The 20472-nt window shown below is 44.5% G+C and overlaps 1 protein-coding gene across 2 annotated transcripts in view; it reads right to left on the reverse strand.

The window, feature by feature from the left end:
* The window catches only part of KCNIP1 (Kv channel interacting protein 1), a 281825-nt gene that overhangs the window by 199342 nt on the left and 62011 nt on the right, over positions 1-20472 (reverse strand). Inside the window, exons 2-3 of one of the 2 annotated variants that reach the window (XM_009880732.1) lie at positions 4926-4935; positions 3896-3913 (exon numbers count right to left, since the gene is read on the reverse strand). The exons of the other annotated variant lie outside the window; for it this stretch is intronic. Of the exons in view, the coding sequence (XP_009879034.1) occupies positions 3896-3913; positions 4926-4935 (28 nt within the window). The remainder of the gene's footprint in view (positions 1-3895; positions 3914-4925; positions 4936-20472) is intronic. 2 annotated transcript variants of the gene reach the window in all.

Here is a 20472-nt window from a genome sequence, read left to right on the forward strand (position 1 = left end):
GTGACACAGTGACAGCTATTAAGAACATGACTTATCAGGTACTTTTTTCAGCGTCCAAACTGCGCTGTCTGGCTTCCGCACGGACATTACAGCCAGCCAGACCCACAGAGCCAGGGTGGCTCAGCTTCAGCCCCAGCCAGCCCACCGTCAGGAACCCGGCGGCAGGAATTCAGGTCTCTGACCACGGCTCACAGCCCCTGCGCCTGCCGGCCACCACACACTGGGTGGTTTGCTGCATGGTGCGAAGTTTTGCTGCTTTATCCCCGTGTATTGCCAGTGCCATCTGGCAGGAGCTCCTGCACTCCAGTTTCTGTGCAGTTATAAATGGATCAGAGACCTGTCAGGCTGCCAAGTGAACCATCATTATCATTCAAGATATCATTTAGCACATACTCCACATGGCAGTCAATTGCTTGCGTTATAATCACCTCGTAAAACTGTGACTCCATAGATAAAATATCCCTGCGAGACAGTCTTTACCTGTTACATTAAACTTACAGATATTTAAAATGTCAGATAATCTTTCATCTGAATTGCACTGCTGTCTAATACAGTCAATCAGCCAGCTCCGGCAAGGAGGTTTTAGTTCTCAGGAAAGCGGCAGGAGGAAGCAGCCTTTCTGCATTTGTTCACAAATATCCCATTTGTCTTCAGATGCGAGAAACTAATTTTGCTGTGTGTAACCCTGAGTCCTTTGGATATTACACTGCTAAATTTGCAAGATCATCTTTCAAAGACAAGGCAGCTTGTCACGGTGCAAAGTCTTCTCTTTTATGTTACCTTCAGTTCTAGTATTGTTTGGTAACCTTAATTTAAAGTAAAATTATGCTTAAAAGACATAAAAATTGTCTGTACATTTTTTTAAAAAGTGTTTTTCACTGTTAGTATTTAGACTACCAGGACTAGTGTGGTTAGCAAGCTGAGGAACCTGGTTATCTACACTAGCTTCCAGAGAGGACAAAACAACTTCTGTTTCCCTTTTCTCAAAGGCAAGGCGATGGAGTACTCAAGGCGACGAGAAGCATGGCTCAGCCCTCCTCCAGAGCCTCCCTCCTTCTGCAGCCAGGATTGCAGGTACAAGCACAACTGCATTTGCACAAACCTGCCAGCCCTGCTGCCCAGGTCCCTCTCCGCACGCAGGCCACGCGGCCAGCAGAGCCATCGCACCTACGCACCGCCAGAGGAGCGGAGCTGGCTGCAGCTACGCCCGGAGGCCACAGCTCTCTGCCAAAAGTCACTTTCTACACTACAGGCACCTGCCATGCTGGATTTCTTACTTGGCTACACAGCCTGCTGATGCAGGCAATACACCACAAGCCACACTCCCAGCACATACCAGCATTCACACAAACACTCCTGCCGTCCTTTGAGACCCTGTGGCCCCAGCGAGGTCACCCCGTGCCCACGCAATGCTCTGCCTGAGCCTCCCTTGGCTTACTGGCCACAGTGACTGGTTTCGGGTCCGCCACTCTCACCAAGCCTACACAGATGCTGCAAACCTTCCCTTCCCCACTTTCAGAGCTTTTACACAAATCCACTCATTCCCCAGGTTAGTAGCCAGGACTAAACTAACAGTCCTAAATCTAAACCTGGTGAGAGCCAGCGCGACAATGCAGAACTAGCCCTTGGCACTTGCCGTCACAAGATGCCAGTGCAACTTCCTTTGCCGTGTTCAAGCAGGCCAGATACTCCAAGCAGCTAGATAAACAGGATCAGAAGCAATACTGATATTTATAAGAGTTTAACTCTAATCCTCAAATGCAGCATATTGCAAACCCTGACACTGCGCTCTGAAAGCGGCAGCGCCGTCCTCTACCACAGCCAAGGCCGCCTATTCCCCAGACACTGCTAGGAGACAGCAACCGAGACAGGCGTGTGCCTGTTGGGTGCTCAGAGCGCAGCAAGGTGCCAAGCGTGCCCGCAGCATGCCCAGGGCCACTCCGGCAGCCAGGTCAGGCTCTCGGGTGCAGCAAAGCTTCTGCTGTCGCACCCTGCTCCCCCGACGCTCAGCAGGCATTTCATTTATATTCCCCAGAAATGATAGCAGGAGTCATCTCCGCCTCTTCTGTGTAACTCGGTTTACTGATAATTGCATTTATTGCTACCATGCTGTTGTTTACATGTCTCAGTTATTAGATTGCTTTGTGGGGAGCTGGTTTAATACAACATTCAACACCTGGGTTTATATTACTCTGTGTGAGCATCAAAAGGCCAACCCAAGAGACACATTGTATGCTCTTGTCCTGCCTCTTTTCCTAATTCCCAGAAATGCTTTATCAAGTTAATGTCTCACCGAGGCATCTCCAGATCAATTCATAGGGATTTCTGTGTTTCTTTTATCATGCAAAACATTTCACATTGGCCGCAATGTTGTTATGGCAATACAGGATAGTAAATTTGGACAAGAAAAAGAATTCACATGATGAGTTTCAGTTTGAGACATACAGGATGCAATTTCAGAGGACACTGGCAAATCATGTGCAATTGCGCACTAAAGTAGAACCTGTGCTTAGAATGAACACTGGAGTCGGGCAGGGTGATCTTCTACCACCAAACTTACCATAAAGCTAACGAAACCCAGGGGTGTTGAATTAATTACTGTGTGTGCACATTTGGGACTACTGCTCATGAATGAAGCTGTTCTTTGCAGGAGCAGCAGCAATTTACAAAGGAGTCTGCTGCTATAATGTTTCTAGCTCATTTTGCAGGTGGCAGAGGCTCAGCAAAGCCCAGCCTAAGCATCTGCCCAACCCCAGGCCATGCCTGAGGTCCCACCACACAGGTCTCGAGCTGAACGAGGCAGGTCAGTGGCATTATTTCCAATGGAAATAATGTGCGGTTTGTTGCCCTTAAAAAAATCAAATTAAGAATTTCACATGCTATGGTCAGAGCAAACCAGTGTAAAAATATAATTTCCTTTCTGGAGGACAACTACTAAGTACCTGCAGCAGGGTCAAAGTCACCTGACTTCAGTCTCGGGGGACCAATCTCAAGCAATGCACTTCTAGCTCCCTTTCTGTTACTTCTCCACACACACCTTTCAGTCAGCAAGATGATGAATAACGTAAACATTCACACACTGTACCACCTCAGAGTATCATCATCTATTTGTTATGAGAAATAACAATTTTTCTATATGCCAAAACATAAAAATGCAGTAGGGTGACAGTTCTCCTCCTCCTCTTTCTTCCAAGCATGAGTCAAGCACTATTAAAGACCTGCACACTTAAAGTGCTAAATTTGACTTTATGTTTCCCATTGGCAAGGTACCCGGGAAGCTCCAACACCAGTCAAGAGAAGTCACCAGACACAAGGATCTAGCTCCTAATTTTTTTAGGTGCTTTTGAAATGAGCTGGTGTGTAATCATGACCCAGCCTTTACAGCCATTATGCTCTTGGACACAAATTAGCAGTTCTGACCTCTACACCTGCTTCCTACAGGCGATGCTGACCCCCCCATCTCCCAGCCCTCCCCATTTGCTGCATGGTGGTCTCGGCCAGACTCAGCCCAGCAACCCAGTGATGCAACCAGCCACCAAACCTATTAGCTATTTCTTTGCATCTTTTCAGCTCTGATCTGTTCTGCTTTGTGCACAGGTCTACATAAATCTTGCCGCTCCATCCCCCCCTCTATTTTGAGCAGACAGCTCATGTGAAGTTCAGTGGGGCCAGCTACAAAAGTCATCCTTACAAGCGTTGTGGGATAAGCACAGCAATCTCACACCCAGAGTCTGAGTCCATCCTCATTTGCACTGCAGCGATGTGCTGTAGCGCTTCATCTTCCCAAGTCGTAACAAGGCAACACGCGCCCAAGGCGCTGACTAACCTTTAGCTTCTTAGAAAGGGGTCCAGCCTCTGAACATGCTACTTAGAGCTGCACTGTTACATAAAGGACCTGATATACCCCATTACACTCTCTTCTTGTATAAATCCTCCCTTAACACAAGGAGAGACCAACGGAGGGAAGCAGCTCCATTGTGGCTGGAGGACAGTTCCTCCATCACATTCACCCCATGGATCTTGGAGAGCAGATTGCACAGAGGGACCATAGCCCTTCCGCCACAGCATGAGACAGTCGTCCTGTGTTTCTGAACATGGGAAATCACAACGCCAAAATGAATGCTAGTAATTATAAGTATTTCAGGCAAAATAAAGGGAACTAAACCCTGAGAGCCAGATTTTTAAAGAGAGATTTCTCTTCTTGTTTTTTCCTTTCCTCAGAATATCTTGGCACAGCTGTAGAATACTTTTAACTGTGGTTACATATGTGCTTTAAATTAATAATGATCTATTAAGTTATACTGTTGCTTTCAATATTGTGTTCTCAAACAGTAAAAATACATCCTATGGCTGTACCTCAACAGATAGTCCTTGAACACGGTACACAATCAAAGAATTAAATTGCACAGGAGACTTCCGAAAACTTCTCCAAGCACTCTGGGAACACTGAGTTTTCAGTGGTTTAACTCCGGCCAGCAACTAAGCACCACGCAGCCACTCACTCACTCCCCCCCACCCCCAATGGGACGAGGGAGAGAATTGGAACAGTAAAAGTGAGAAAACTCATGGGTTGAGATGAAGACAGTTAAATAAGTATAGCAAAAGCCACACACACAAGCAAGCAAAAGAAGGAATTCATCCCCTGCTTCCCATGGGCAGGCAGGTGTTCAGCCATCTCCAGGGAAGCATATAATGGTTACTTGGAAAGACAAAATGCCACCACTCCAAACGCCCCTCCTTCTTCCCCCAGCTTTATATACTAAGCATGATATCACAGGGTATGGAATAGCCCTTGGGTCAGCTGGGGTCAGCTCTCCCTGCTCTGTCTCCTTCCAGTTTCTTGTACACTCCAGCCTGCTTGCTGGTGGGGCGGTGTGAGGAGCAGAAAAGGCTTCGACCCTGTGTAAGCACTGCTCAGCAACAACTAAATCATCCCTTGTGTTATCAACACTGTTTTAGCATGAATTCAAAACATAACCCTATACTAGCTGCTATGAAGTAAAGTAACTCTATCCCAGCGAAACCAGCACAGTGCCACAAAAAGTTGTGGAGACGATCCCAAGACGATTTTAGTCATGACAATGGGACTATATTGCTTAGTAAGTTCATTTAAAAGTGGGTGAATTCTCCAAAAGCAGAAATACTACCGGTGGCTGCTTCTACTGCCAACAAAACTAGGGCGCAGGGAAATAGGAAAATTGCTGCTATTAGAAAGAGAAAGTGTATTTAAAAACTCATTTGAGCTCATTGCTCAAATCTCCACCATAAGAGAAACATTTCAATCACAGAAGCACAACAGGTGAGGGAGTGGGCTTATTCCTGGGACTGCGGCAGTACTGACACCCGCATATTAACTCCAAACATAGACTCAGTGCTCAGCAGTGGAAAAAATGTGATGCTTGGTCATTTGGATGCTGCAAGGAGGCATTAATATTAGCTATGACAAGCCTTGCAGCAGCCACTACTAGGTACTTGAGTAGATGCTCTATAACAGACTTTATTCATCTTGAGGCTCAGTTCACACTTTGTCTTGCATGTGTTAATAGAAAGGGGAAAAAAAAGTTATTCTTTATCTCTCTTTCCTGAGAGGTACACGAAAGTAGAATCAACACAACACAATAGTAGGACTTCTTAGGGTTAGAATTAAATACATTTTGCACAATGTCAATGGGAAATTCCAGGTATGGACCATCCAGCTCCCATAGCTCAGCTACAGGTTAAACTTCAGTGTCTTACCCAAACACACCACTTCAGAGAAGCAGAAGCTAACAGATATCTTCTCGCTTATTCAAATATTTAAGTATTGACACTATCGAAGTCCCTGGTAGAGTCTTGATTTAATTGGTAATGTTTTTCCCAAGGGACACATGGAGTGAAGCCATCTATCCAGTCCCTTTCTGGTAGCAACATTTTCATTGTTCCCCTGCATCATTAAGCAAGAAAGGACAGCAGTGATAAACTGCTTTTAATACTTGTCTCTATCGGCTACAGAGAAGACATTGTCAGCTAAAATAATTGGCAACTGCCACTATTCTTGCCGGTGAGCTCTTTCTCCAAAATGTTTTAATCTTACTGTGGTCCTTGGCACATATTGCAGAGCTCTTGTTCTGGCTTTTCACTTGGGATATTTCTAATTATTATTATGCTTATTTATGGTGTCCCTGAAGGAAGACGTGCAGAGTTTAATAGCAATGTACCAAGAAAGTTATTGTAAAGCTCTATAAAGTAGACTGGATCTTTGTGATATCCCTAATTTTTGGCACAGAGTGAACATAGAATTAACTTTACCGGACTTCACTGCCAGAGTCCCCAGAGCACGGAGCGGAGACAGCAACCTCAGGCCACCTGCCCCAGCTGTGAGAGCAGCCTGAAGGCTACCAAACCCCACACAGGGAACAACCCAGCCCCAGCACTGGGGGAGGATCAGGATGCAAAAATTTCTCATCTCCCCAGCAATAACTCAGCCAGAGAGACAAAACCCATCAGGTCTCCGAATCACCCTTTAAGCTTTGTGCTAAAGAGGAGCCTGTTAAATCCTCCCCAAGAAGTGATTTATGCCTTTTGTGCTCTCTTTTATCCTTGACAGGGAGCTCAGTTTTACACACTGCCAGATTGTCACCTTAGACCAACAAAATATTAAGCACCAGGGCAGATCGAGTCCTTGAGCCGCTTCCAGACACCTTCAATGGGAAACACTTCCAGAAATACATGATTTTATCCAGGAAATGTACATAAAGAGGAGGAGAGTCTGACCCTGCCAGATTATTTCTTGCAGATGCTTCCACTGATGCTCAAACGCTTGCAATTCACCCCCGGTTTGTAATTAATCAGTGAAAAATTAAAGCTCACTTTAGGTCTTCAATGTTTAGCGTAAGCTTCTGAATATAAAAGACAGGATATGATCCCCAATTGCTTTGCAGATGAAGGCGAGGGTGCCATGGCCAAATGTTCATCTGTTTGATGGAGATCTGAGGACATCCTCCATCCAAGGGACTTCAGCACAAGCCCTGCTCACCAGCTAACTGCCATTCCCCTCACCAATAAGCTTTGGACCCTTAAATTCAAGTGTTAGAGCCCAGTGGCAGCCCCAGATAATTGCCTGGTCTTGGCAAAGGCAGGAGAGGGCAGAAGCCAGTGCTCCAGTGGGCATCACCTGTGGCTTATGAAAGTCCCTCCAAAGGTTCTCAGCCCCTGTGCCCCACGCTGCCTGCACTGCTTCGGAGATCACAAAAGCAAGTCAAGATGCTCCTTCCCTAAAATGAAATTCGACATAAATAGCTATCTGGGTCTTTGTCAGCAGCTCCTCACTTCCTCCAGCCCAGGGGCAAAGCCATAAATAAATTTCGTGCTCTCAGGAAATGTGACAGTTATTATTCGATAACTGAATTATAGGCTCATTCTTGGAAAGGAATAGCGGCAGGCAGGGAAGGGAAGGGACCGTAGCGTTTTACTTCACAGGAACTGAAATACCTCAAAGAAATATTAAATCTGTGATAGGAAACACTGGTGAGTGCTTTGTACTTTGGCAACTTTCTCTCATTTTGGTATTACTGTTTTCAATTTTTAAAGGTGTTTGTGATGTACAGAATATAGAATAACAACCACATTAAAAATGCATTTCCCTGTCACATAGTATCTTTATAATGTGCTAGGAGTTGTGGAAGTTGGGAAGGGTGGAATCCAGTGGGAGGGTAGGGAGTGCAGGTGCCTACTGGGGCTCTGTCCCACACTGCCCGCCCCCTCCCTGGTGGCCACCAAACTCAAAAGCAAAAACTTTCACTTCAAATACAAAACTTTGAGGTGGGAAGCAGGGATCTCACGTGATTTTTTCTTGTAAAGGAAAGGACGTGAGGGCAGAGAGCCCTGCGCTCATCTTGGGATGAGGTGTCCAGAAGCACCTGTCAGCTGGAGGGATGGAGCTGAAAGTTGAGGCTTTGTCCTTAAAAGGTAAACCTGGAAGGGAGAGGAGCTGTGACTGCCATCGTGGCACACAAATGCATGGGTTTCTTTTGGTGATCCAACCTTTGCCTGAACATATCCACAACAAGAGTCCTGGATTCAGCAACAGCTGGTCAGCCAAGGGCGCAGCAATGGACGTAGGAGCAGGAAGAGATAGCCCCGTACGCCCATGCATGCAGTGTCCTCCCCACATCACACCTTTGGTTCGTGTGTATGCTCCCCAAACGACATACTGATTCACTCGGCGTCTGCAGGGATTGAGGAACGACTGAGGGAGCTGGCGTTGTTTAGCCTGGAGAAGAGGAGGCTGAGGGGAGACCTTATCAGGTGGGTGTAGAAAGGTGGGGGCTGACCTCTTCTCCCTGGTGAGAAGTGATAGGATGAGAGGAAATGGATTCAAGTTATGTCAGGGGAGGTTTAGATTGGATATTAGGAAACATTTTTTCACTGAAAGGGTTATTATACATTGGAATAGGCTGCCCAAAGAGGTGGTGGATTCGCCATCCCTGGAGGTGTTTAAAAAAAAAGGGTAGATGTGGTACTTAGGGTCATGGTTTAGAGGTGCTTCTGTTGGGGTAGGTTGATGGTTGGACTTGATCTTAAAGGTCCCCTCCAACCGCAGCGATTCTATGATTCTATGTATGTTTAGGTTCATTCATCATGAAAAATCTGTTCTGTGTTTACATCCCCCTCGGAGGAACACCACCATCTCACACCACAACAATCGCCTGCTGAGCCTGCCAGCATCAGCCTCCGGCATGCTCAGCAAAGCCTTGGCTTCTCCCGGTGCCTGAACCAGGTTTCCTGGTCCCACCAATGTCCCCTGGACAATCAAAGCCCATCTAAGGTGCGGGGGGCCGGGGAGCACAGACACCTGCACCACACTTCCCATCAGCTCCTAGCCGTGCAGGGATCTGCACGATTCGATGACAGGCGCTAAGAGCACACAATGTTGGAAAGATTCCTTTTGCAGAACCAGTAAGTAGTGGGTTGTTGATCCCTCCAAAGCAAGAGCTTGTCCTGGGAGCCTGTTACTGAAGGAGCTTCCACCCTGATGCACAGCCAGCCCTCCTGGCAGCAGGGGGAAAGGCCGGGCAGGCAGCGCGCACCCACTGATGGAAACAACACAGCGTTTGAACTCCTGAGGAAGATGTTATCCCGTATGCTCCCGTTTCACTTCCAATTAACATTAGAGTTCACGGCTTCTACAGTGTCTTTATAATAAGTCAAGCTGTTTGGAAAGAAATGGGCCATGCTAAAGCTCTTATTACCCACAGAAAGAAATGATCCAGCATCAATGAAATGGATAGCAAATGTCCATATGCACAGAAAACGATCATTGCTTTAGATCAGGGAATAGCAATAGATCTAAAACTACACGATATTATTAGTTGTGAAGTGATTGTTATGTGGAGAAGGTCTAATAAGGCTCTGCAGACAGTAATGAGGAGGTACTCAGCTCTTGAGCTAAACAGACTCATTTAGACAAAACAGCCTGACATAGAAAGTACGGAATGAAAGGTGTCGTTAAGTTATGAGGAGTACTGCCCTATTACTGCATGCTAATTAGCGATTTGGAATCGCAGTGAATCAAACAATATTGAACAACACTTTTTATTCCATCAAAGACCATCATTTTTCAAAATCAATGGCTTTCCAATAATTGGCCGGTATACGTTTCTCTTTTTCTAGTTTTACCTGTCCCCATTAATTTTGTGGGTTTCCTTTGGGTCTTCCCTTTTTGGAGTTTTGGGGTTTTTTTATCCTTTGTAATTGCTTTTGTAAACAGCAGAGCCTAAGGCATGATTTGTAGCCCTCTCCATTTAAGCACACACAAAAAAAAACAGGGGGTCGGGGTGGTGGACATCAGAACAATAACTGTCCAAAAAGAAAGCAGGGAAAAAGCATCACACTTTGCCTCCTATACTGTTAAGAGATTTTAGCCCAGTCTATAAGGATGTAGTGCACAGAAAGACAGGGGACCTGTGCCCTGAGTAAACCAGATAAGTATTTTGTTCGGTCACCACTTATGGTCTACATCATGACATATCCAATGTACACTTGCACAAGGGACCACTGCAGAGGTGTGAGGACTGCATCTTAGCTCCAGCCCTGGTGATGCTTTCAGCTTTCTGGTTTGTTCTCCTTAACCTTTTTAAATTTATCTTTTAAAATAAAACAACGTTAACTTCTGCAGAGCTAGGCATGCTAATTTTATGGCAACATGTAAATGAAAGCACAAGTATTGCATGCGCCACTGCATGCAGCACTGCATGTGCCTGGCAGCACGAGGAGCATGCCCAGGGCAGCGCCTGGCAGCCCTGGAGCCCTCGCTGCTCTGGAAACAGTGGCACCTGCGCCCCTGCTTACCCTCCCAGTGTAAAGGAAACGCCATGTCCCTCCACAGCCCTGTCACATGCCTGCACTAGGTGTTCTCCTAATCATAGAGAAGCTGAAGGAAAACCAGGGTGTTTTACAGGCTTTTACATCTGATTTTCCAACGGCATTAGATGCATAGGAACCAAGTTCCAATTCCAAATACTTGACAGGGACACTCAAACTCCCAAATCCTTACAGACCTTCTGAAAAGAGACTTGATGGCATGTTTGTGAAGGGATTTAACTAGCTAAAGCCACAGCTGGGTAACCCCACGGACGCCAACAGAGGTACACACCTAGACCTGGGGGCAGGGCTCTCCCCTTCCAGGCATATTCTTCTATAATTTTACCAAGTGCGTTTTTAGGCTTGACTGAATTTCCCCATTTTCATAGTGAAAAGCAATCCTTTTAACTTAGAACCCTCACCAATTGTTCTGCACTTTTCAGATGGGAAAGTAACTAAAAGAATAGTAGTGCCTGAGTCATGTGGAAGCATTTTGAAGTGTCAGAAGCCTTTTCGAGCATTACCGAGCATTTCCCTGAGCTGCACCTTCTCCATGTCTGCTGCCAGCTCAGCTGACTCCACAAAAGACTAAGTGCTGCTTCAGCACTCCCTGCCCTTCTGTACATGGGACTCAGCTCCTCTGAGACAGCATCCCTCGAGAGCGGCTCTCACTCCCCTGGGATGCCGAAAGCCATCCCTGTGGAGCCACAGCAGGAGCCCGACTCCTATGAGCCACATCTGCTCCCATTCATAGCAACTTGTGCAGCATCTGGATCTGTATTTCCATTATCGTGAATAACACTGAAGCATTTTTAGTGGAAACAGAGAGAACTATTGATGGCAACAGTAAAATTATTTCATCTATGCAAACAAGAGACAGCATGTATCTATCAGGTGCATTTAGCCTGCTACAGAGATGAGAACATTTTTGTTAGAAATAGCATCTAGAGCGTTATGAAGTTGGAAACATCATCTTGAACTGATCTGCCATGATAAGAAAAATGCCTTCCTCTTCATGTTTCCCTTCTTAAACTCTACTAATTTAGTGGAAACAGAGTTTCCCAGGCAGTCATGAAGTCACTAATTGAGCTTTGCATGCTACGCAGGTTCCCACGGCAGAGGGAGGAAAGTGCTGCTCCTCCCAGAGCAGTGCACGGGGGCAGACCTACCCTGCTTCTCCTTCAGAGAGGCAGCAAGCACGCTCTGTACCACAGTCACAGTTCCAAGATAAATTCCAATAACAGAAAAGTCACAACATCAGAAGAGAACTGCCTCCTTGCTCGCAAGGGAGATAAACTGGACAGGAGCAGCAGAGGTGTAAATCAATGCGATCAGTTTGACAGAGAGATTACAGACAGCAAATCCTGAGTTGCAGTGCAGAGGCAAATGAAGTACAGCAGCCAGGATAAAATAAGCAAAACATCTTGGGAATTGAAATTCAATATTTTTCTTTTTTTTTTTTACGAGCTGAAATGAATTAACTTCATTTTCCTGAGGGACTGCAGATTGCTTTCGTGCAGCTTTCGCTCCCCCACCCTCCAGAAAAGCCATCCCTTCCAAGCCCGCTTTCTCTTGAAATGATGCTGCTAATCCGGTGCAACAGATTTTTTGCTGTAGCAAGCACATCCTCCAAAGGTATTGCTTTGAGGAAAAGAAAATATTAATAGCTTGACTCATTGGAAAAGTTTAAATATCTGATTAGGCTAGCCTTGGGCCCCATCCTGCTGATTTTTCACCTGCCTGAGAGTGCAACTTCCCGGCCATGCTTGTTCAGTGCACAGGAACGCAGTTGGAGACAGCATCAAAACCTCCAGGGCCCCACGGTTCCTGCCCTCCCACACACCATTCTCTAGAACACATCACAGATACAGGCCACAAAACAACCTATAGCTGAGGAACATAGCAGCTTTCTACCAGCTAAACACAACGAGCCCTGAGCTCCGGTTCAGTGGGCTGACTGATGCACAGCAAAAAGGGTGTTCTGGCTAATACCATCGCAGTATTAAATGCTTCGGGCCATTTTGGCAAAAGTGCTAATATTTAGGGCAAATGATATTTATTTTTCATAATAAAAATTAACTTCTGGGATATTGTTTTATTTTCTGAGAACAGCATCTTCTCTTAAGAAAATTGCTTGAATAGGAATTTCTCAGCCATCTCTCCCAAAGTACCATTATTCACTAACACCTTGGTGAAGCTCTTTGCATAGCTGCAAGGGGACCATCTTTAAAATGAAATGTAAATCATGTCTTCCATTTCCTAAATTCGTTTGTTATATTTTAACTCACTTCCAACAACCCCCTTCCAGACAGACGGCTGTGTTTCCATTAGAAGCAGTTTGCTGCCTTTTCCATCAGCTGGGAGCTAATCAAGCAGAATGACAACTATTGCAAAGCCAAATGGAGGAAAAGTAACGATGAGCATGAAGTAGACAAGCACAGAGTGTGTACCCTTCCATGGCAAATATCAATTTACTTATCAAGCTGCACAGCTGTTTGGAAATACGCTAGTTCATCTGTGATGAAGTTTTTTTTCAGGCCTGAGAAGAAGCTGAGGAGCTGGGTCTGGAGTCCTTCTCAGTGAGCTGAGGAGCCTGCAACAAGTCCAGGAGGGCTCGGGCATCTCTCAGCAGCAGCACTGTTGAATAGAATCACAGAATCATTCAGGTTGGAAAAGACCTTTAAGGTCATCAAGTCCAACTGTTAACCTAACCAAGTCCATCACCAAGCCATGTCCCTAAGCGCCACGTCTACAAATACGATTGCCTTGGATGTTAAAATGCTCCTCCAGAGCTCTTAACTAAAGCAAGAGCTTTTTAGCAGAATATACCTACACCTGAAGGGACATAAACAATAAGAGCAGATGTGTCTGGGAGATCTTGAGGGTTTCAGCAAGTTTAAGATATCCAGGGCAAACGTCATGATAAAAACACCACCTGGGACTGGAGACATGCCCCTGCTCGGCAAGGCCCTCACACACATGTTTTGGACCCGCAAGATCAGTGGGATCAAAACATGTTTAAAAACATTGCTGAAATGGGGCTTCATAGTAACTATGTGGCAACCATAGCCTTGAATTTCCTTTATTAATACTTTTAGTACGCAATAAATGGAATAAAATGGTTTCTGCTCCCTCCCAAAGGAGAGTTTACAAGATGGGGCTGAAGAGAAAGAAAATGATAATCCCATACTGCAGCAACACACAGGTCTTCCTACCCATCCCATGTAATCCAGGAGGCACTTGTAAGCCTTCCTTAGGACTAGAAAGGGATTTTACGTTTCAGCTGCTGGACTTGTGCTTAACTGGATCAGTACCAGATTCAGGCATGAGGCTGTGGTAACCCAGGGCTGACAGCTTATGCTGTGGTGCACAACCACAACCTCATGCTACATGCGGCTGAGGGCCAGGCCTGGTGGCGATAGCCCAGCGATGCCCCAACCCAGAGCCCTGCAGCAAGCAATACTCCCCCTTGGTTCTCCTCCAAAATCAGCCAATCAAGTGGGTCTCTGAAAATACCTGTTTCCGAAGGAGCTTTCAGGGATGAGCTTAAGCAGGATATCTAACATTTAAGCACTTTGCTAGTGTCTGTGAGTCATCTGGGCTCTTTCTACTCAAACGAGAGGAAAAGCAAATGATTCATCTCCTACTAAAATAGTTGCCCAAGGGGGGTGGGATGGAGACTTGCATGGAGCTGCCTCCGAGAGGGAGGGAGCCCCGAGAGCGCCTGCCTCACTAGCCCAGTCACAGCTCAGAACTTCTACATGGCTTATTTATGCAAGATTAATTATGCAGAATGAATTAATACAGCTAACCCTAGCCTTCGCAAATTGTTATTGAACAGCATGGGGAACCAGGGATAAAATGAACTAACACAGAACAAGGCTACTAAAAATCCACCTATGTTATAGAGGGGAACTGGAAAAAGTTTAGCAGAGACATTCCTCTGCACCTGCAAGTGAAGGGTACAGCCAGAAGGCAGAGAGTCAAAAGTCTTGGTTTTGACAGCATCTGCTTTTGAAGCACCTGGTATTTTGACTGCTTTTGAGTTAAATTCGTCGGAAGAGATCAAACCTCAAGCTTCAGTAGAGAAATATGAAAAAGAAGCTATTTGATGAGGAGGGACAGGCTCAGAACCGAGGTTAATTTAGTCGTGGTCTAGAGGTGCAAATTTTGTGCATATTTCTGAACTCCATTAATACTGCAAAACGCTTTCCTGCTCCTTGTTTTACCCCTGTGAACTGGAATACAGCTGCATTAACTGCTGGACTGACATTACTAGGTCTGCACCTGAATTACACCTTTAAGATACTGCTCACCAGCTTGATGGCTGACCTGGGCCCTTAGCCAGGATCTAGGTGACAGCAGGGCAAATCCCGGGACAAATGAAGCAGAACCAGATTCACACTCACCTTTGATGGCACCGGTGCTTGCTCTGCCCACAGGCCTGCTCTACGCTTCATAAATCTAACTGTTTTACAGAATTTTAAGAGGTCTCAATTTCATCTCAACACAAAATTAATTTGAATGCTAAAACCTCATTGCTCTCCTTTCATACAGTCATTCCTGTTTCTAAATATTGCACCCTTACCCTTTCCCTCACAGCAGTATATGTTGCCAGATTAAAACCACACACAGTTGTTGCTGATGATACTCATTATTGTTGCTGATGGTACTAATTATTGTTGCTGATGGTAAAAGTAACAAGAAGATGATTAAAAAGTATACAGTACTCAGTGTTCCTTTGAGTTGCCTTTAGGATAGTGATTTGCATTTCTGTTTAGCATAGATGGCACCAGAGTGAATAGCTATATTTTAATAGTGCTTATGCAAAATATAATATGGGAAAACAAAATTGCGCAAGACAATCACTTGCACTGTCACTGAGAAAGGGGTGAATATTGATCACACCGAACAACAACTGTGGCAGTGTTAAAAATGACTGCACAGGTGGAATAAACAATAAATAAATAAAACATAAAGAGAAATTCAAGCTGTTACTTTCCATGCTTGAGCTGAAACATTCAGATCGCTTCCTGCCTTCCTTTCCTTCCCCCTCACCCCCAGGCTAACAGCTTACGTCTTAGGGAGATTTTATTCAGTAGATATTGGTTTAATATCGAGTTAATACTGTCCTATACAAGGAAAGATTTGCAAATGAAAGGAGAGATTCCCTTCACCTTCTGAGATCATTCTTAGAAACCAACCATGAATTAGGATCCAATATAGAGCAGCAAGTTCTGTTTGGGCATAACACTGAAGATGCTTAACGAAACGAAAACCAACAAACCCCTCAAAAGCCCAGACTAATAAACCAGAGGCTTTATTTCCCTGGTAAACTGAGGAAAGTTAATAATTGGCATAGCTTGAAAAGAACCCAACTGTTTCATACTTTGCCATCACATCCTTGCCATGCTAACCCATCGAGGAGGTAATAAAAAAGACAGAATACCAGTATGAGTAAGGCACAGTAGGTATTTTGAAATCTAAAATGGTTGTGGTCTCAAATAGATCATTCTTATTTCCTAATTACCTTGACTTGTTTGGAATTTATCTGAGAGACTACATAAGCAGGGAGTACAGTGCAGGGTGCTCATGCTGTAACAATGAACGGAGCATCTCCGTGGTCACTGACACCTCTAACTTGCCAGCATGCGCCAATGACTTGGCACAGATTTCCCTACGCAAACATTTTTAAACAAGAACGGATGATATTTGCCCCTGGAAGACAAAAATAATTTGGGCCTTTTAAAGAGGTATTTTTGAATCAGGGTGAGAATTCTTAGTTGTGTGTTAGCGGGCATTTGTGGACGGACAGACTGAAACTTTATGGAACCATCTATTCTAGTTTTTGAGTATGCCTTTCAGCAAGCAGAAAGAAACAACCTTTAGAAATGTACTTTTAGCATTAATTAATTCACAGTGAATTGTGCTTAGCATGGTGCCCCAGTAAGAAGCGATCCCTGATCAACTGACTGTAACCCTCAACGTACAATAAAAATGGCCCAGCAACACTGTTACGCCAGCACAGGAACAGAGGCGCAGTCTCTCCCTGAGTGTACAACTGGACATGCTGATACTATCGAAGTAGTTCACTCAAAGTGAACTTCAATCAAAGTAGTTTTTGGAAAGTTCTGAGTTAATTTCCTTGGCTTGTCTGCTTTAGCTTGCATTGTGTATCAGACAGCTTCTCAACGCAACCCCGCTGCTCTCCTATGGAAAGGGAACCCAAGATCCTTCTGGGATAAAACAACTGTTAGAAACAGGAGTTCATACCTCTGTTCAATTTTTTGTTTCTAAATTTGATTCCAGACCTCAAATAATGAAATTAACAATCGTATTATTACTTTATTTATTACCTCAGAAAGGTACAGTTTTGATCAAGTACAGCCTATTCTTTTTCGATGCTACAAAGCAATTTAATATATTTATAAAGGATTTCAAACTGTCAGTACCAGACCTAACATTATAATCTCAGATCTGAAAAAGACAGATGACATCACTTGTCCCCCACCAAATGTGCATACATTATTGATTATTCCAAATCCTCATGAATAGGGTAATTTGTAATCATTAAAAATTAAAGACAATGCTGCTGAATGGAAAACAAGAAGGGCAAATTTTGCTCTTGGCTGTATTGCTATTCCCCTGCAGTGGAGCTGAAACCGTTTTATCGCATAATAAGAGAAAGACAAATAAGGAAGGTTGCCTCTGCGCGGCAGACAAGTGCTCAGAGCTGCTCAGGCGGTTCTGCCCCAAGGGAAACCACAGGGGCAAAGGATGCGTCAAGCCCTGCTGGAAGACCCATGGCAATGCAGCCTCCTGTGCTCAAGCACAAAGACTTGGAGCAGCTCTGGTGGCCTGCAGAGATGCCTTTCCCTTCTGCCCTGCACTGGCCTCAAGAAAAACCTTCAAAAGATAAAAAAGAGCCACCAGCGTACAGGACACGCATGGTCTGTGGTCACCAAGGACATTTATCCTGTGATCACAGAATAAGCTGCTCTGGTCCTTTATTGTTTTCAAGCAGATTTTTGCTCAACAGTAATTAAAATCTTTTGAAAACAAATGTAATTTTCACAAGTATTCCTGGCAATATTTCATAAGAGGGTCGTGGTTCTCCAATGCCGTTGGTCAAACCATCTCAGTGCCTGTCCCCAGCCTGCCTCTGCACACAGCGGCTGCTGTCCCAAGCATTTCCAACTCCGTAAGTTATGTACGTCCTGGGAATAATTAATTCTAAATTCTCTCTTTATAGAACAAAACTGTGGCAAGGACCTGAAATCACAGTCACATTATCTAGCTATTTGTGAGGCTGCCCCAATAATGAAACACACATCCCTCTGGAAATGGTACCAGCTCAAGAAAAGGCTTTTAAATGACATTTAAATGTCAAGCTGCTACGTTAAATGTTATGGGCATTTCATTGCTAAGCCCAGGAGAAGCATGAACACATCAAAAGCTCCTTAATAATCAACCCTATTAAAAGTTGATGGGGTTTGGCACCTGGAAAGACAACTATGGATGACGTGTTTAACCAGGGCTGATGGATATCCACCTGATTCAGCTGCATGAATGCAAACCCAAAAACATCTTCAGTGGGCCACAGGGAGTCTATAAAAATAATTATTTCAAGGATAATAAATTCATTCCTTCTGAAAAAGTCCTATTCCCAGAGCTATATTGATTCTTTTTGCTTTACTTACTGTGAACCTGCCCTTTTCCTGCTGGTATCCTACTGGAGCCTTGAGGGCTAAAACCAAGTGAAAACTTGCTCTGTTCATCTTAAGAGAGAGCAGTAACTCATTACCCACAGCCGTGTGTTTGCCTAGAAGACCATCAGCAGTGCTACTCCATTTACAATCTACATTTATCTGAAATGATCCATTAGCCTTGTACATGTAATTCAAAAAGGGTACTAGCAATAATCACTTTGGATATGCTGCAGTCCAATAAACTCTTTAAGAGGTAGAAGAGGAATCGGTCATGCTTGGCAAACCCAGCAACATGTTTTTTAAAGCTGCAAAAATAGGCTAAATAAAGTTAAGAGTAGATAGTAGACATAAAGCGCCAAAGCCACCAAGGGAGTAACAAAAGAGTCAGATCAATATTTGGTAGTCCCAAAGCCATCTCCAGAGAGCCTGCCACGGCTGTTAGAGAGTGGAACACAATAACATGGTATTTGCTAGTATTTGTTAGCATTTGTTAATATTGCACAGTCATTTCTGGCAGTGTATATAGTGTGTAAAACTTTAATTTTCATTAATCAGAGTTGCATTACCATAACTACTGGCCAAAAATACAAATTTCTTGAGTGTACCTAGAACTCAAGCTCTCTCTCCTGGCTAAAGCAGGCTTTCAAAACACAGCCACTGGTGGGGGAGATGGGGAATTCGCTCTGGAAAGGATAGGCTGTGCAGCATTGATCTCTGCAGTCTCCCCCTTGGAGAAAGGCTATCAGAACCAGGGGAAATCATAGAGGGACAACCATGTTCAGGAATTTTGCCCTCCTCTAATTACCCTCCAATAGATTGTGCCGAGGTGGTTAGCACCTCAGAAATAATCCTGCTTTTTTCACCCATGCCTCTTTGGCTTGACAGCTGAAGTGAAAGAGGATAGGGAAGCAGGCCAAGGCCCGCAGCCAGCCCAGACACCCGTTTCTGTAGGGCAGTGGCTGTGACACCAAACAGCTTTCCCTCTTCCACCCGTTCTGACGCTTGCAATCTCGACCAGGTCTACAGTCTTTCATTACAAATAGATTAACAAATACCAAAGACTGGGATGTTATCTGAGAAAGCAACTTGGTTTTTTTTTTTCTGCCCATCCCTTAGAGTACAAAAAATAGTGAAAATATCGAATATAATGAAGACATTTAATCTTCCTAATCTTCACTGCTATGTAAATGTAACTCCTTTCAAATTAACAAGAGCCATATATGCATATGCATATTGGATGAGGGCCTATGTGAAGATTACATAGTGATTAAAGAAGTAAACTAGACTTGTTTGAAAAAAGTCTGAACTGATATTAAGAATTACAAAAAGATGTAACAAATTACTTGGTAGCCAGCAGTTGACAGATCTCCCAGTAACATGTGATGCTCATCTCAGAAATGGCAGAGGTGCTGAATTTAAAAACTGCCTCCAGTATTGTCACTGATAAATGATCGTATCATGAAGAGCACTGAACCATGCATCACTGGGGATGTGAACTTGATGCGTTCTCTGCTGCTCTCAAGAACTGAATGACTAATTTCTATATATTTTATAGGACTGAAAAGTTATGGAATAGACTTTATAGTAGAGATCATTTTGCTCCTGGGATTCATTAAAATATCCTTGCATTATAACACAGCTGAGTAGCAGCACAAGCCAAGAAATTTAGCAAATTTACCACAGAGTTTCTGTCGATAGCAGGACTTGGCAGTTGTCACACTGACAGAGTTAATGAAAATCGTGGCTGGGGCAGAGAGAATCACACGGCTGCCATCAGCCATCAGCTCAGTTTTGACAAGTGAGGCAGGATTATGATTTTGTACCTGGGCCTGAGCAGATAATTAAGCTGTAATTTTAATGATTACAGGTGATATTATTGAGCAGAAATGTCCAGATTTGTGTAATCCATGCATACGCATCACTAGTTCCCGATATTCTACCTTTCTTATGAAAATATCCTCTATGGAAAGCTATTTGTGGGCATTTAGCTCTCTGCTGTGAACTCACCTACAAATTCCTGCAGTAACACTTGCAGCACTCTTGCAGACTTGCTGTAAGGCCTAACTTGTCCTCTGGTTTTTTTTAACCTGAGCAGCAGAAGAAATTGGTCCTGCCTACTTCCCCCCTTTCTTCCCCCCCGAGTTGTCGGGCCCTAGGGTGCTAACGGGATGCTTCAAATCCTCTGCCAGCTGTGGACCAGGGTCACTCCTGCGAGGAGCTGGCAGGGAACATGTGTTTCCCCTGTGCAGAAATAGGAAGCAAAAGAGGAGGAAATACAGGTGTCTGCTGGGGGTGCTTTTGCTGCTGTATGTATTAAAGGTCTGGAGGAAAAACGGGCTCAGCAGAACAATATTGCACTCAGCCCTAATAGGTACAGCAGTTGGAGTAAGAGGAGCAGGACCTTTATGTCAACCAAGCTGTT

Source organism: Charadrius vociferus, unplaced genomic scaffold (genome assembly GCF_000708025.1).
Source record: "Charadrius vociferus isolate BGI_N301 unplaced genomic scaffold, ASM70802v2 scaffold822, whole genome shotgun sequence".
Taxonomy (NCBI): Eukaryota; Metazoa; Chordata; class Aves; order Charadriiformes; family Charadriidae; genus Charadrius; species Charadrius vociferus.